Source organism: Bombina bombina, chromosome 1, assembly GCF_027579735.1.
Source record: "Bombina bombina isolate aBomBom1 chromosome 1, aBomBom1.pri, whole genome shotgun sequence".
NCBI classification, from domain to species: domain Eukaryota; kingdom Metazoa; phylum Chordata; class Amphibia; order Anura; family Bombinatoridae; genus Bombina; species Bombina bombina.
In genome coordinates this window covers 77,752,553-77,770,648 of record NC_069499.1, presented here as the reverse complement: position 1 = coordinate 77,770,648, position 18,096 = coordinate 77,752,553, and the positions used below count along the sequence as shown (strand labels likewise).

The following is an 18,096-nucleotide window of genomic DNA, read 5'->3' as shown; positions in this document are numbered from 1 at the left end:
TTCCAGACTGCACCCCATCCTAGTAGACTGGCGTCCGTTGTCACTATTACCCATGAGGGTCTGCGGAAGCACGTCCCTTGGGACAGATGACAACCACCAAAGAAAAGAGTCTCTTGTCTCCTGATACAGATCTGAGGAGACAAATTTGCTATTCCACCGTCTGAGCATGCTCAGTTGTAGAGCTCTGAGATGAAAACGAGCAAACGGAATGATGTCCATTGCCGCCACCATCAGTCCAATTACCTCCATGCACTAAGCCACTGATGGCCGAGGATTGGACTGAAGGGATCGTCATGTATTCAGAATCTTTAACTTTCTGACTTCCGTCAAGAAGATTTTCATGGATATAGAGTCTATTAGAGTTCCCATGAAAGGAACCCTTGTCTGTGGAATAAGTGAACTCTTTACTAGATTCACCATTTACCCGTGAGTCCTTAGAAAGGATAGAACAATGTTGGTATGAAACTTTGTCAGTTGATAAGACGCCTGGATCAGAATATCGTCCAGATAAGGCGCCACTGCAATGCCCCACGGCCTGAGAACCGCCAGCAGAGACCCTAGAACCTTTGTGAAGATCCTGGGTGACGTGGCCAACCCGAAAGGAAGGGCCACGAACTGAAAATGTTTATCCAGAAAGGCAAACCTCAGGAACTGGTGATAATCTCTGTGGAAAGGAATATGAAGATATGCATCCTTTAAGTCCACGGTAGTCATATATTGACCCTCCTGGATCAATGGAAGAATTGTCCGAATAGTCTCCATCTTGAAGGATGGAACTCCGAGAAACTTGCTTAGACTCTCGAGGTCTAAAATGGGTCGGAACGTTCCCTCTTTTTTGGGAACCACAAAAAGATTTGAGTAAAACCCCTGTCCCTGTATTGGAACGGGACAAATTACTCCCATAGTGGAGAGGTCTTTTACACAACGTAAGAACGCCTCTCTTTTTATCTTGTCTACAGACAATCGTGAAAGAAGAAACCTTCCCCTTGGGAAGGAATTTTTGAACTCCAACTGATACCCTTGAGACACGATCTCTAGTGTCCTGAACGTCTCGTATCCATGCTTGGAGAAAGAGAGAAAGTCTGCCCCCTACTAGATCCGGTCCCGGATCGGGGGCCGTCCCTTCATTCTGTTTTGGGAGCAGCAGCGGGCTTCTTGGGTTGTTTACCCTTGTTCCAAGCCTTGATGGGTCTCCAGACGGACTTGGCTTGTGCAAAATTCTCTTCCTGTTTAGCGGAAGAGGGGACTCCCTTGAAATTTTGAAAGGAACGAAAATTACTCTGCTTACCCCTTTGTTAAGATGTTTTATCCTGAGGTAGGCGGTGACCCTTACCTCCCGTAACGTCAGAAATGATTTATTTCAAGTCTGGCCGAACAGGGTCTTTCCTTTGAAAGGAATAGCCAAAAGCTTAGATTTAGAGGACACATCCGCAGACCAAGATTTTAACCATAAGGCTCTGCGCACTATGGCAAATCCTGCATTCTTAGCCGCCAATTTGGCGATCTGAAAGGCGGCATCCATAACAAAAGAATTAGCCAGCTTAAGGGCCTTAATTCTATCCAATATTTCCTCTAAAGAAGTCTCAGTCTTAAGAGACTCTTTTAAGGCATCAAACGAAAAGGCAGCTGCAGTTGTGACTGGTACAATACAGGCCGTCGGCTGTAATAGAAACCCTTGATGAACAAACAGCTTTTTTAGAAGACCCTCCAACTTTTTATCCATAGGGTCTTTGAAAGCACAACTGTCCTCAATAGGGATAGTCGTACGCTTAGCCAGGATAGAGATAGCTCCCTCCACCTTAGGGATCGTTTGCCAAGAATCCCGAACAGAGTCAGCTATAGGGTATATTTTCTTAAAATTAGGGGAAGGTGAGAATGGGATACCCGGTCTTTCCCATTCCCGCGTAACAATTTCTGAAATTCTCTTAGGAACCGAAAAAACATCAGAATAAGAAGGAACCTTTAAGTATTTGTCCATCTTACACAATTTCTCTGGTGGTACCACAATAGAGTCACAGTCGTCCAGAGTCGCTAAAACCTCCCGAAGTAACAGGCGGAGGTGTTCAAGCTTAAATCTGAAGGACATGACGTCCAAGTCTGTCTGAGGTAATGCACTCCTTGAGTCAGAAAGTTCCCACTCAGACAGAAGCTCCCTACCCCCCAAATCAGATCCCTGGGAGGGCACATTGGAGATAGTCATCAAAGCATCAGAAGTCGCAGGAACCAAAAGGGCTTCTGTCCTGCTGCGTTTGCCTTGTGGATGACATAACTGCAGCCATATCCTGCAGAGTAAATGAAGTGGACGCAGTTGAAAAACATGGCGTCGCTTGAGTGGGCGTTAAGGGCTGTGACGCTTGGGGAGAAAGAATTGGCATACCCTGAGTCTCATCAGTCTGATAAACATCCTTAGCTATATCTTTGTTAAAGAAAATCTGCTCTCTACATTGCAATGCCCTCTCAGTGCATGAGGGGCAAAAAGTAACCGGGGGTTCCACATTGGCATTTAAACACATGGAACAAGTACTGGCATTAAGATCATCCATTGTGAAAACAAAAAGTTATTTATGTAATACATTTTTTATATAGAAAACCGTTGTAAAAATAAAAGCACTGTGCCTTTAAGAAAAAAATTTTTTTAAAAAAAAATGGTTTTCCTTAGTACACTGTGCTAAAAAGTTTTAATATTTGTGGCTTTGGAAACAAAAACAAGTGTTTTTACGTATCCCAGAAAAGCTGTAAACTAGATTGAAGCAGTAACGTACACCTTAAAAAATAATATCACCTCGCCACAGCTCTGCTGCGGCGCCTACCTGCTCCCTATGACCCAGGGACAAACGAGCATCCGAACAGCAGAGTGTCTACACCGCCTGTTCTACCCACGCGGTCCAGACAAACACCGGAGTCAATTACTCTGTCCGACTCCAAGAAAGACACTGCACGGCTTCTCTCAGCGCGCGAATGAGTGCCCCACCCATCGTGGGCGTACCAAACGAAACTCCCGGGCGGCTCTGTACAGTAGTACAAAATGGAGTTGCCGGGATAAATGTGATCCACAACACAAGTCAAATAGAAGCTAGTCCCCCAATTAAATTTGACAACTCCCGGTCTGTTGAGACAACCCCTGAGCATACAAGAGCAGCATACCGGAATACACTAATAAAAATCCCCAGCGTCAGCCCAAATCCTGAAGGGGTTAACTTGTTAAATACACCCCCATAAACAGGCCCAATAAGTGTATTAGAAGCACACAGACATAGGTTACGATATTCAGTTCACAGAGGAAAACAAGTCTTTTCTGAGGTACTAGGTGTCACAGATAGTAATAGACTGCACATACCTCCACACTGCTAGAGGTCCTTCTTCTCCTCCAGGAATCTGTGGGAACAAAACTTAGCCTTAGATAAAATTTGCTAAGACCATATTCAGCAGGGCAGCACACAGTCTGGGAGTCACAGAAACGAGCGTATTTGAATCTGTACAGCTCCCCTTGCTTTACCCTTGAGTAAAATAGTACACACCGGTACTATTTAAAAATAATAAACTCTTGATTGAAGAATCTAAACTAACACCTCACTTTACCTCTTCCAATCACTAACACAGGCAAAGAGAATGACTGGGGTGGAAGGGAAGGGAGGAGCTATATATACACAGCTCTGCCGTGGTGCTCTTTGCCTCCTCCTGCTGACCAGGAGGCGTAATCCCATAAGTAAGGATGAAATCTGTGTACTCGTCATATCTTGTAAAAGATAACAATTTTGTTCCTGCACTGCTTACGGTTAATGTAAAAACACCACGTAAGTATATACTGTGCTCATAAGTTTACATACCCTGGCAGAATTTATCATTTATTGGTCATTTTTCAGAGAATATGAATGATAACACAAAAACTTTTCTTTCACTCATGGTTACTGTTTGGCTGAAGCCATGTATTATCAATCAACTGTGTTTACTCTTTTTTAAATGATACTGACAACAGAAACTACCCAAATGACCCTGATCAAAAGTTTACATACCCTGGTGATTTTGGCCTGATAACATGCACACAAGTTGACACAAAGGGGTTTGAATGGCTATTAAAGGTAACCATCCTCACCTGTGATCCGTTTGCTTGTAATTAGTGTGTGTGTATAAAAGGTCAATGAGTTTCTGGACTCTTGACAGACGCTTGCATCTTTCATCCAGTGCTGCACTGACGTTTCTGGATTCTGAGTCATGGGGAAAGCAAAAGAATTGTCAAAGGATCTGCGGGAAAAGGTAGTTGAACTGTATAAAACAGGAAAGGGATATAAAAATATATTCAAGGAATTGAGAAGGCCAATCAGCAGTTTTCAAACTCTAATCAAGAAGTGGAAAATGAGGGGTTCTGTTGAAACCAAACCACGGTCAGGTAGAACAACTAAAACTTCAGCCACAACTGCCAGGAAAATTGTTCGGAATGCAAAGACAAATCCACAAATAACTTTAGGTGAAATACAGGACTCTCTGAAAACATGTGGTGTGGCAGTTTCAAGATGCACAATAAGGAGGCACATGAAGAAAGATGGGCTGCATGGTCGAGTCGCCAGAAGAAATCCATTACTACGCAAATGCAACAAAGTATCCCTCTTACAATACGCCAAACAGCACAGAGACAAGCCTCAAACCTTCTGGCACAAAGTCATTTGGAGTGATGAGACAAAAATTGAGCTTTTTTGGCCACAACCATAAACGCTACATTTGGAGAGGAGTCAACAAGGCCTATGATGAAAGGCACACCATTCCTACTGTGAAACACAGAGGTGGATTGCTGATGTTTTGGGGATGTGTGAGCTACAAAGGCACAGGGAATTTGGTCAGAATTGATGGCAAGATGAATGCAGTACGTTATCAAAAAATACTGGAGGAAAATTTGCATTCATCAGCCCAGAAGCTGCGCATGGGACGTACTTGGACATTCCAACATGACAATGATCCTAAACAAAAGGCCAAGTCGACCTGTCATTGGCTACAGCAAAATAAAGTGAAGGTTCTGGAGTGGCCATCTCAGTCTCCTGACCTCAATATCATTGAGCCACTCTGGTGAGATCTCAAACGTGCAGTTCATTCAAGACAGTCCAAGAATTTACAGGAACTGAAGGCTTTTTGCCAGGAACATTGGGCAGCTTTACCATCTGAGAAGAGCATCATCCACAAATACCACAAAAGACTTCAAGCTGGCATTGATGTTAAAAGGGGGCAATACACGGTATTAAGAACTGGTTATGTAAACTTTTGATCAAGGTCATTTGGGTATTTTTTGTTGTCATTATGACTTAAAAAGAGTAAACACAGTTGATTGATAATAAATGACTTCAGTCAAACAGTAACCATGAGTGAAAGAAAAGTTTTTGTGTTATTCATATTCTCTGAAAAATGGCCAAGAAATCATAAATTCTGCCAGGATATGTAAACTTATGAGCACATTATATACTTATGTGATGTTTATACATTAACCGTAAGCAGTGCAGGAACAAAATTGTTTTTTCTTCTTGGTAAATTGAATCAGCGGGTGTCTGCCATGTGACTATTAAATCGTGAGTTTGGATTAAAATAATGCCTGAAGCAGAATTTTCTCTTTGTAAATAATTATGACTTGGAAAATATAACCTACACATCCCTTCTCAGTCCAATGCTGAATATTTTGCCTTAGTATAAATGTGTTGCTTCTAACTCTATAGAAGAGTGAAAATACTTTAAATTAAAACTTAAACTACTGTTTGCATGAAGCCTTCCAAGTGTTTTAGGTCTAAATATATTTATGTCCTAGCTTAGTTTTAATTATAACAACTATGTAAATATGACGACATTATTTAGATTCTTGTGTTGTCCTGTATTAAAGGGACAGTCTAGACCCAATACTTACTCTTCATTACTTATTGTTACACACCAGACAAGCATCTTGTAGTGGGTACCACATCTATAAGCTTGTAAGAAGAACATGACATCATTGTTTGTTAGCAGCTGAAAATGGTCTCCATGCTCCACCCAAAGCTTTCTTCTTGTCTAGTTAGATGTTTTCTTGTATGACAGTTTAGCAGTGCTCGTTTAATATTTTTCAGTTAGCTATTTCAAATTGCACAAATCAGAGTGTGTGAGTAGGTAATCCAAAGAGAGCACTCGCCGTCGAGAGAGAAAGAGAACGAGAGAAAGAGAGAGAAAGAGAGAGAAAGAGAGAGAAAGAGAGAGAAAGAGAGAGAAAGAGAGAGAAAGAGAGAGAAAGAGAGAGAAAGAGAGAGAAAGAGAGAGAAAGAGAGAGAAAGAGAGAGAAAGAGAGAGAAAGAGAGAGAAAGAGAGAGAAAGAGAGAGAAAGAGAGAGAAAGAGAGAGAAAGAGAGAGAAAGAGAGAAAGAGAAAGAAAGAAAGAGAGAAAGAGAAAGAAAGAAAGAGAGAAAGAAAGAGAGAAAGAAAGAGAGAAAGAGAAAGAGAAAGAGAAAGAAAGAGAGAAAGAGAGTGAAAGATATATATATAATTTTATTATTAGTTTAAGAACCTTAGAATCTTTATTGATCAAAATTTACTTTTATTTCTCTTGTAGCTTTCAGTCCAAATCCCTCTTCTGGATACTCTGCCAATTGAAACCCTTCTGCTGATGCGCCGTTCTCTCTGGCCCATTCCATTAGCTCAGGTAAATAATCTTTTCTTTCCCCATCAAATACAACAGATAAACCTATTTTAAGGGGATAAAAAATAAACAGGGTCAGCCTATATTTTCCTTTGGGATTTTAAAATGTAATGTTTGAGAGTATTTTTTAATAGCAAATGTACAACAGATTTATGCCAGATACAAATTCACCGGAAATACTACAACCTAGATAGAATCATGCATTCACTACAATTTTTAACGTATTGATAAGAGGGGGAAATATCCCTGATAAAGGTGCATTTGCAATTTTTCATATACACAGCAAAATGTACACTTAATTTGTCTCTTTGACTCCCAGTCAGGACACAACGGCTGCCCGATGCCTATTGCGCTTAAAGAGTAAAGTATCAAGGTCTTTCCCCATAAATGCAAATTGACCATGGGGGGGAAGAGGGGTGCTGCATCACGTTTTTCTCTTGACAAACTTGATATGTTTGATTAAAAGCTAACATCCAGGCCTACATTTTTGGAGCGGATTACAGTTTTCAGGGTGATTTAAAATAAAATATATATTTAAAAAAAATAAAAAAAAAAATTGCATGATGAGTAACAAATTCTGTCCTTTTTGAAAATGGTGCGTTTCCCCCAACTATCCCAAACTAGCCTCAGTAGATGTGATCAGAGAAGGAACAAAATGATAGGGGCTAGTTATGTCCAGAGCTTGACCAAGCGGGTCAGACATGAAAATGACTTTGACAGGAGCGGCAAGCAGGAACAGAATGGGGGGCAGTAACCCTCTTACTGTAGATGTGCCCAGCAGTTTAACCCCTTAATCACCGACGCCGTACTTCATTAAAAAAAAAAAATACAGTTAATGCTCGAGGACGTACAGCGTCGGTCCGGTTATTGCAGTGATGCCTCGATATTGAGGCATCCTGCAATAACCTTTCTTACCCCTCCGGTGCAGAGAGAGCCACTCTCTGGCCCTCTCTGCACCGGACATCAATGGACTGTATCGTTGGTGGGTGGGAGCAGGTCTGGGAGGCGGGTGGGCGGCCATCGATGGTTACTATCAGTAAGAGGGGGGCGGGTGGGAACCGCTACACTACAGAAAAATGTTGGTCAATAAGTGGGAGAAAGGGGGGAGGGAATGAATAAAAAAAATGATCTTAGGGATCTGGGAGGGGGTGGGGGAAGCTACACTACAGAAATTTTCTTTATTATTATTTTATTCTAAACTGGGTACTGGCAGACAGCTGCCAATACACAAGATGGCTCCCAGTAAGGCAGAGGGGGATACTACACATCAGGATATGTAAATATGCTTTTAAAAAATGTTTACAAAATATATACCTTTTATTTTAGTGCTGGCAGACTTTCTGCCAGTACTTAAAATGGCGGGGACAATTGTGGGGTGGGGGAGGGAAGAGAGCTGTTTGGGAGGGATCAGGGGGGAGGCTGATCTCTACACTAAAGCTAACCCTGCAAGCTCCCTAATTAACCCCATCACTGCTAGCTATAATACACGTGTGATGCGCAGCGGCATTTAGCGGCCTAATTACCAAAAAGCAACGCCAAAGCCATATATATGTCTGCTATTTCTGAATAAAGGAGAGCCCAGAGAAGCATTTACAACCATTTGTGCCATAATTGCACAAGTTGTTTGTAAATAATTTTAGTGAGAAACCTAAAATTGTGAAAAATGTAACGTTATTTTAAAATTTGATCGCATTTGGCGGTGAAATGGTGGCATGAAATATACCAAGATGGGCCTAGATCAATACTTGGGGTTGTCTACTACACTACAACTAAAATTAACCCTACAAGCTCCCTAATTAACCCCTTCACTGCTGGGCATAATACACGTGTGGTGAGCAGCGGCATATGGGTTATCTTCAAAAAAAAAAAAAAAGGACATTTATGCTTACCTGATAAATGTATTTCTTTTACAATATGACGAGTCCAGGGATTTCATCCTTACTTATGGGATATCGCCTACTGGTCAGAAGGAGGAGGCAAAGAGCACCACAGCAGAGCTGCATAAATAGCTCCTCCCTCCCCTCCCAACCCAGTCATTCGACCGAAGTTAGGAAGAGAAAGGAAAAGTCAAGGAGCAGAGGTGACTGAAGTTTAACAAAAATAAAAACCTGTCTTAGAAATTAACAGGGTGGGCCGTGGACTCGTCATATCGTAAAAGAAATAAATTTATCAGGTAAGCATAAATTTCCTTTTACAAGATATGACGAGTCCACGGATTTCATCCTTACTTATGGGATACAATACCAAAGCTATAGGACACGGATGAAAGGGAGGGACAAGACAGGAACCTAAACGGAAGGCACCACTGCTTGAAGAACCTTTCTCCCAAAAACAGCCTCAGAAGAAGCAAAAGTATCAAATTGTAAAATTTGGAAAAAATGTGAAGAGCTGATCAATTAAATGCCCATGAGGAAGCCACAGCCCTAGTAGAATGAACCATAATTCTATCAGGAGGCTGCTGTCCAGTAGTTTCATATGCAAAACGGATGATACTCTTCAGCCAAAAAGAAAGAGGTAGTCGTAGCTTTCTGACCCCTACGTTTTCCAGAAAAAACAACAAGTAAAACATCAGGGCACAGACCACGTCCAAGTGATGTAACAGATGCTCCTTCTTAGAAGGATTAGGACACAGTGAAGGAACAATAATTTCCTGATTAATATTTTAGTTGGAAACAACCTTAGGAAGAAAACCAGGTTTGGGTAAGGATAATCACATTGTAATGTTGAAAGCTCAGAAACTCTGCGAGCAGAAGAAAGAGACAAAAAAAAAAAAAAAACTTCACAAGATAAATTAATATCTATGGAATGCATAGGTTCCAACGGAACCTCTTGAAGAACCTTAAAAACTAAAATCAAACTCCAAGGAGGAGCAATAGTTCTAAACACAGGCCTGATTCTAGTCAGAGCCTGACAAAAATATTGAACATCCGGAATATCTGCCAGATGTTTGTGTCGCAAAATAGATAAAGCAGAAATCTGTCCCTTTAAGGAACTTTCTGATAACCCTTTCTCCAATCCTTCTTGGAGGAAGGACAAAATCCTAGGAATCCTAATCTTACTCCATGAGTAACTGTTGGATTCGCACCAATAAAGATATTTACGCCATATCTTATGGTAAATCTTTCTAGTAACAGGCTTACGTGCCTGAATCAAAGTATCAATGACCAAATCAGAGAACCCTCGCTTAGATAAAATCAAGCGTTCAATCTCCAAGCAGTCAGCTGTAGAGAAATGAGATTTGGATGATGGAAGGGTCCCTGAATGAGAAGGTCCTGCCTCAATTGAAGCTTCCACGGTGGCAGAGAGGACATGTCCACCAGATCGGCATATCAAGTCCTGCAAGGCCACACAGGAGCGATGAGATTCACTGAAGCCCTCTCCTGTTTGATCCGAGCAATCACCCGGGGAAGGAGAGCAAACAATGGAGACACATAAGCTAGGTTGAACGACCAAGGCACTGCCAAGGCATCTATTAGTTCGGCCTGAGGATCCCTGAACCTGGATCCGTATCTCGGGAGCTTGGCATTCTGACGAGACGCCATAAGATCTAGCTCCAGCCTGCCCCATCTGAGAATCAGGGTGGCAAAGACCTCCGGATGGAGTTCCCATTCCCCCGGATGAAACGTCTGTCTGCTCAAAAAATCCGCTTCCCAGTTGTCCACTCCTGGGATGTAGATTGCTGACAGATAAGAGTGAGCCTCCGCCCACCAAATTATCTTGGATACTTCTGTCATCGCTAAGGAAGTCCTTGTTCCTCCCTGATGATTGATGTAAGCCACAGTCGTGATGTTGTCCGACTGAAATCGGATGAATTTGGCCGAAGCCAACTGAGGCCAAGCCTGAAGTGCATTGAATATTGCTCTCAGCTCCAGAATATTGATGGGAAGTTAGAGAGACTCCAACCGAGTCCACACACCCTGAGCCCTCAGGGAATTCCAGACTGCACCCCATCCTAGTAGGCTGGCGTCCGTTGTCACCATCACCCATGAGGGTCTGCGGAAACACGTCCCTTGAGTCTTTTTTCATTTAACCCCAGAATAAAAATCGGCACTTACCTCACATTCTGCCCGACAGCAAAGGCAGCTCCCAGGTGTGTGAAGTCCCATTTCTTCACATGGCCCTGTGGATTAAAAGAAAACACTGAGAAATATCCCTCAGATTTTTCTAGGTTAGGGCAGCAACAGTATCTGGGAGGCGCAGTGAGAATTATGTCCCACAAGTTCCCATTGCCTTAAAGTCATCAAATGATTCTCTTTTTTTGTACCGAAGAGAATGATCTGGTCTAGGCTACACCCTATAGCAAAATAGCACACTTTGGCACCATTTTAAAAATAATAAACTCTTGATTGAAGAATCTAAACTAACACATCACTTTACCTCTTCCTATCACTAACACAGGCAAAGAGAATGACTGGGTTGGGAGGGGATGGAGGAGCTATTTATGCAGCTCTGCTGTGGAGCTCTTTGCCTCCTCCTGCTGACCAGGAGGCGATATCCCATAAGAAAGGATGAAATATACACAAACACACACATATAGAGATTATAACACAATTTATGCTTACCTGATAAATTTATCTTGTGGTGTATCCAGTCCACAGATCATCCATTACTTGTGGGATATTCTCATTCCCAACAGGAAGTTGCAAGAGGACCCACAGCAAAGCTGTTATATAGCTCCTCCCCTTCCTACCATATCCAGTCATTCGACTGAAAACAAGCAGAGAAAGGAGAAACCATAGGGTGCAGTGGTGACTGTAGTTTAAATTTAAAAATACCTGCCTTAAAATGACAGGGCGGGCCATGGACTGGATACACCACAAGAGAAATAAATTTATCAGGTAAGCATAAATTGTGTTCTCTTGTAAGGTGTATCCAGTCCACGGATCATCCATTACTTGTGGGATACCAATACCAAAGCTAAAGTACACGGATGAAGGGAGGGACAAGGCAGGTACCACTGCCTGTAAAACCTTTCTCCCAAAAAATAGCCTCCGAAGAAGCAAAAGTATCAAATTTATAGAATTTTGAAAAGGTATGAAGCGAAGACCAAGTCGCTGCCTTGTAAATCTGTTCAACAGAAGCCTCATTTTTAAAGGCCCGTGTGGAAGCCACAGCTCTAGTAGAATGAGCTGTAATCCTTTCAGGAGGCTGCTGGCCAGCAGTCTCAAAAGCTAAGCGTATTATACTCCTTAGCCAAAAAGAAAGAGAAGTTGCCGAAGCCTTTTGGCCTCTCCTCTGTCCAGAGTAGACAACAAACAAAGAAGATGTTTGACGAAAATCTTTAGTAGCTTGTAAGTAAAACTTTAAAGCACGAACCACGTCCAGATTATGTAATAGACGTTCCTTCTTCAAAGAAGGATTAGGACACAAGGTTGGAACAACAATCTCTTGATTGATATTCTTGTTAGATACCACCTTAGGTAAAAACCCAGGTTTGGTACGCAGGACTACCTTATCAGAATGAAAAATCAGATAAGGAGAATCACATTGTAAGGCAGATAACTCTGAGACTCTACGAGCCGAGGAAATAGCTACCAAAAAAAAGGACTTTCCAAGATAAAAGTTTGATATCTATGGAATGAAGAGGTTCAAACGGAATTCCTTGAAGAACCTTAAGAACCAAATTTAAGCTCCATGGTGGAGCAACAGGTTTAAACACAGGCTTGATTCTGACTAAAGCCTGACAAAATGCCTGAACGTCTGGAACATCTGCCAGACGCTTGTATAAAAGAATAGACAGAGCAGAAATCTGTCCCTTTAAGGAACTAGCTGACAAACCTTTTTCCAAGCCTTCTTGGAGAAAAGATAATATCCTAGGAATCCTGACCTTACTCCATGAGTAACCCTTGGATTCACACCAATAAAGATATTTACGCCATATTTTATGGTAAATTTTCCTGGTGACAGGCTTTCGTGCCTGTATTAAAAGGTATCAATGACTGACTCGGAGAAGCCACGCTTTGATAAAATCAAGCGTTCAATCTCCATGCAGTCAGTCTCAGAGAATTAGATTTGGATGGTGGAAAGGACCCTGAAGTAGAAGGTCCTGTCTCAGAGGCAGAGTCCATGGTGGAAAGGATGACATGTCCACTAGATCTGCATACCAGGTCCTGCGTGGTCACGCAGGCGCTATTAAAATCACTGATGCTCTCTCCTGCTTGATCTTGGCAATCAGTCGAGGGAGCAGAGGAAACGGTGGAAACACATAAGCCAGGTTGAAAGACCAGAGCATCTATCAGTGTCGCCCTGGGGTCCCTGGACCTGGATCTGTAACAAGGAAGCTTGGCGTTCTGTCGAGACGCTATGAGATCCAGTTCTGGTTTGCCCCAGCGATGAATCACTTGTGCAAACACCTCTGGGTGGAGTTCCCACTCCCCCGGATGAAAAGTCTGTCGACTTAGAAAATCCGCCTCCCAGTTCTCTACACCTGAGATATGGATAGCTGATGGGTGGCAGGAGTGAATCTCCGCCCAGCGAATTATCTTTGAGACTTCTAACATCGATTGGGAACTTCTTGTTCCCTCTTGATGGTTGATGTAAGCCACAGTCGTGATGTTGTCCGACTGAAATCTGATGTACCTCAGAGTTGCTAACTGAGGCCAAGCCTGAAGAGCATTGAATATCGCTCTTAGTTCCAGAATATTTATTGGAAGGAGAGACTCCTGAGTCCACGATCCCTGAGCCTTCAGGGAATTCCAGACTGCACCCCAACCTAGAAGGCTGGCATCTGTTACAATTGTCCAATCTGGCCTGCGAAAGGTCATACCTTTGGACAGATGGACCCGAGATAGCCACCAGAGCAGAGAATCCCTAGTCTCTTGGTCCAGATTCAGTTGAGGGGACAAATCTGTGTAATCCCTGTTCCACTGACTGAGCATGCATAGTTGCAGCGGTCTGAGATGTAAGCGTGCAAACGGTACTATGTCCATTGCCGCTACCATTAAGCCGATTACTTCCATACACTGAGCCACCGAAGGGTGCGGAATGGAATGAAGAACCCGGCAGGAATTTAGAAGCTTTGATAACCTGGACTCAGTCAGGTAAATTTTCATTTCTACAGAATCTATCAGAGTCCCTAGAAAGGAAACTCTTGTGAGTGGGGATAGAGAACTCTTTTCCTCGTTCACTTTACTCCCATGCGACCTCAGAAATGCCAGTACTACGTCCGTATGAGACTTGGCAATTTGGAAGTTTGACGCCTGTATCAGGATGTCGTCTAAATAAGGGGCTACTGCTATGCCCCGCGGCCTTAGGACCGCCAGAAGGGACCCTAGAACCTTTGTGAAGATTCTTGGGGCTGTAGCTAACCCAAAGGGAAGAGCTACAAACTGGTAATGCCTGTCTAGAAAGGCAAACCTGAGAAACCGATGATGATGATGATCTTTGTGTATCGGAATGTGAAGATAAGCATCCTTTAGATCCACTGTAATATATTGACCCTCCTGGATCATAGGCAGGATGGTACGGATAGTTTCCATCTTGAATGATGGAACCCCCGAGGAATTTGTTTAAGATCTTTAGATCCAAAATTGGTCTGAATGTTCCCTCTTTTTTGGGAACCACAAACAGATTTGAGTAAAAACCCTGTCCTTGTTCCTCTTTTGGAACTTGATGGATCACTCCCATAACTAGGTCTCGTACACAGTGTAAGAATGCCTCTCTCTTTATCTGGTTTGCAGATAATTGTGAAAGGTGAAATCTCCCTTTTGGGGGAGAAGCTTTGAAGTCCAGAAGATATCCCTGGGATATAATTTCCAACGCCCAGGGATCCTGAACATCTCTTGCCCACGCCTGGGCGAAAAGTGAAATCTGCCCCCCACTAGATCCGTTGTCTCACCCCAGAGCTATCTCGCTTACCTCTAAGTTCAGGTAGTCTGGTTAATACCGCTGACAGTGTATTATCCATGACTGCCGCCATGTCTTGTAAAGTAAACGCTATAGGTGCCCTTTATGTACTTGGCGCCATTTCAGCGTGAGTCCCTTGTGCGGGAGTCAAAGGGTCTGACACGTGGGGAGAGTTAGTCGGCATAACTTCCCCCTCGTCAGATTCCTCTGGTGATAAAAAATTTTAAAGACAAAATATGATCTTTATTGCTTAAAGAGAAATCAGTACATTTGGTACACATTCTAAGAGGGGGTTCCACCATGGCTTTTAAACATAATGAACAAGGAGTTTCCTCTATGTCAGACATGTTTATACAGACTAAAAATGAGACTAGCAAGCTTGGAAAACACTTTAATTCAAGTTAACAAGCAAATATAAAAAACTGTACTGTGCCTTTAAGAGAAACAAATTTTGTCAAAATTTGAAAAACAGTGAAAAAAGGCAGTTACACAAACAAAATTTTAACAGTGTATGTAATAGGCTAAGAGAGCATTGCACCCACTTGCAAATGGATGATTAACCCCTTAGTTCAAAAAACGGATCAAAAAAACAACATTTTTAACAGTCACAGCAAACTGCCACAGCTCTACAGTGGCTCCTACCTTCCCCAATAAACGTTTTTAGGCTCTTTAGAGATGTCCTGTAGCATTCAGGGAACTTCTGAGGAAAACTGGATGTCTCAGTCTGTAAATTTAACTGTGCAAAAAAGCGCTAAAATAGGCCCCTCCCACTCATATTACAACAGTGGAAGGCCCCAGGAAAACTGTTTCTAAGCAAAAATAAAGCCAGCCATGTGGAAAAAATTAGGCCCCAATAAGTTTTATCACCAAGCATATATAAAAAACGATTAAACATGCCAGCAAACGTTTTATATAGCATATCTATAAGGGTATTACCCCCGAGAGTAAGCATGATACCAGTCGTTATTAAATCACTGTATTCAGGCTTAACTTACATTTATCAGGAATCAGCAGCATTTTCTAGCATTTCCAATCCTAGAAAAAATTATAACTGCACATACCTGATAGCAGAATAAACTGCACGCCATTCTCCCTCTGAAGTTACCTCACTCCTCAGACATATGTGAGAACAGCAATGGATCTTAGTTACAACCTGCTAAGATCATAGAAAACTCAGGCAGATTCTTCCTCTATCTCTGCCTGAGAAAAAATAGCACAACTCCGGTACTATTTAAAATAACAAACGTTTGATTGAAGAAAATAAACTAACTATTTTTCACCACTCTCCTCTTACTACCTCCATGCGCGTTGAGAGTTGCAAGAGAATGACTGGGTATGGTAGGAAGGGGAGGAGCTATATAACAGCTTTGGTGTGGGTCCTCTTGCAACTTCCTGTTGGGAATGAGAATATCCCACAAGTAATGGATGGTCCGTGGACTGGATACACCTTACAAGAGATAGAGAGAGATATAGAGAGATTATATATATATATATATATATACACACACACACACACACACATATACACATACATACATACACACACGTCAAGGGATATTCAGGGATTCCTGAAAGTTATCGGTGTACCAATGTAACTAGCGTTAATTTTGAAAAAAAAAAAAGTTTGGAAATAGCAAAGTGCTACTTGTATTTATTGCCCTATAACTTGCAAAAAAAAGCAAAGAACATGTAAACATTGGGTATTTGTAAACTCAGAACAAAATTTAGAAACTATTTAGCATGGGTGTTTTTTGGTGGTTGTAGATGTGTAACAGATTTTGGGGGTAAAAGTTAGAAAAAGTGTGTTTTTTTCCATTTTTTTCCTCATATTTTATAAACAAAATTATAGCAAATTATAAGATATGATGAAAATAATGGTATCTTTAGAAAGTCCATTTAATGGCAAGAAAAACAGTATATAATAATATGTGTGGGTACATTAAATGAATAAGAGGAAAATTACAGCTAAACACAGCAAAAATGTAAAATAGCCTTGGTCCCAAACGGACAGAAAATGGAAAAGTGCTGTGGTCATTAAGGGGTTAATGTTCATTTAAACATTCTGCAATTTATATTACATGTAAATAATTATTAAAGACAAAAAAAAAGTATGCAAATCTAATCTCATTGAGAAAGCAGCCTGAACTGTGTGAAATGTCTGATTGTTTCACCTCTTTTGGTAAATCTGTGCTGGGTCTTTAGTTATTTTGAAATAAATGTGTTTAGGAGAGTGCACGGTGTGTGCAAATCTATTTACCTTTTTGTTTTTTGCGAATTTTTTCAACAAGATTCCGGATTTGAATGTACTCTTCCCACTCTCTCCCAGGAATGGAGTTTGGGTTACTGCACTCTGAAAATAAAAAAAAAATGTGAAATATTAGTAGCTTAAATTTCAAGAGATCACATCAAATTTTATTACAGATTTGCACTCTTCTGAAATACTCAAAAACACCATAAGCTTCTGATGCAGCAAAAACAAAGAAAACACATTAACAAAGCAATGTTTAAATTCTGCTTTGTTTTTTCTTCATACAAAACTTTAAACCCTTCACTACTTTAGGAGTAAAAATATCAACCTAAAATTTAATATCAAATTGCATTTGTTCTCTTGATATCATTTGTTTAAGAGCTCCTGAGACTACATGTTTATTTTTCAACAAAGGATAAAAAGAAAATGAAGCAAATTTGAAAACAGAAGTAAATTAGAAAAAATATAAAAAGGTGTTCAGCTTTACCATACATGGTATCCCCCCATGAACAGGATCACCCACTGAAGCATTTCACTATAAGTGGTTACAAATGTGGAGCCTAAGCGTAAGGGATACAGGTAAACAGTAATTGACCGGGGGGGTTGGAAGACGCTTTAACATCGGTCATACCCGTTGATATGCCTTTTGTGGGCTCCTCTCTATTCAGCTAGTGTGTTCATATATGCAGTGTATTTGGGTTGATGCCTTGTAGTTATGGCCGAGTTTTTTGTGCAAAGAAAAATGCTAATAGGAGTAAATTAGAAAGTTGCATGCTCTATCTGAATCACAATATATTTTATTTTTTGGTTCAGTGTCCCTTTAACTGCTATGTATTAAAGCGTGTTTTCTTTTTTGCAGAAGTTAGTCCCTTAATCTTTATTGTGCAAGTGTGCTATATCCTAGACTTTTGACTCTCCTTATTTGGAGTAGTCACTTTTCTCTGATGCTATGAAGTAAATTATAAAGTGGTTTAAAAAAAAATTGCATTCTCTATATCAGTGTTTTTCAACCAGTGTGCCGTGAGAGATCCTCAGGTGTGCCGCGGCAGACTGACAACAGTGCGGGGGTGTCCCTCTTTCAAATGTTTAAATTTCGTGAGATATGTGACAGGTTCATCAGGCATCATTTACAAACATTACATTGACATTCATTCACAGACAATCATGATTGTTTGTGAATGAATGTCAATATGATAGAGATAGATAGATAGATAGATAGATATATATATATATATATATATATATATATATATATATATATATATATATATATATATATATATATATATATATATCTATCCTGTATTAGGCTACAATGTGTGATTTTCTAAAATGTTGGGATCGTGGTGTGCCACAGGATTTTT

At 41.1% G+C, this 18,096-nt stretch overlaps 1 protein-coding gene across 1 annotated transcript in view; it reads right to left on the bottom strand.

The window, feature by feature from the left end:
* The window catches only part of SETD3 (SET domain containing 3, actin histidine methyltransferase), a 400,546-nt gene that overhangs the window by 371,329 nt on the left and 11,121 nt on the right, over positions 1 to 18,096 (bottom strand). The window contains exons 3-4 of the mRNA XM_053697484.1: positions 16,742 to 16,834; positions 6,536 to 6,684 (exon numbers count right to left, since the gene is read on the bottom strand). Coding sequence (XP_053553459.1) covers positions 6,536 to 6,684; positions 16,742 to 16,834 — 242 coding nt within the window. The remainder of the gene's footprint in view (positions 1 to 6,535; positions 6,685 to 16,741; positions 16,835 to 18,096) is intronic.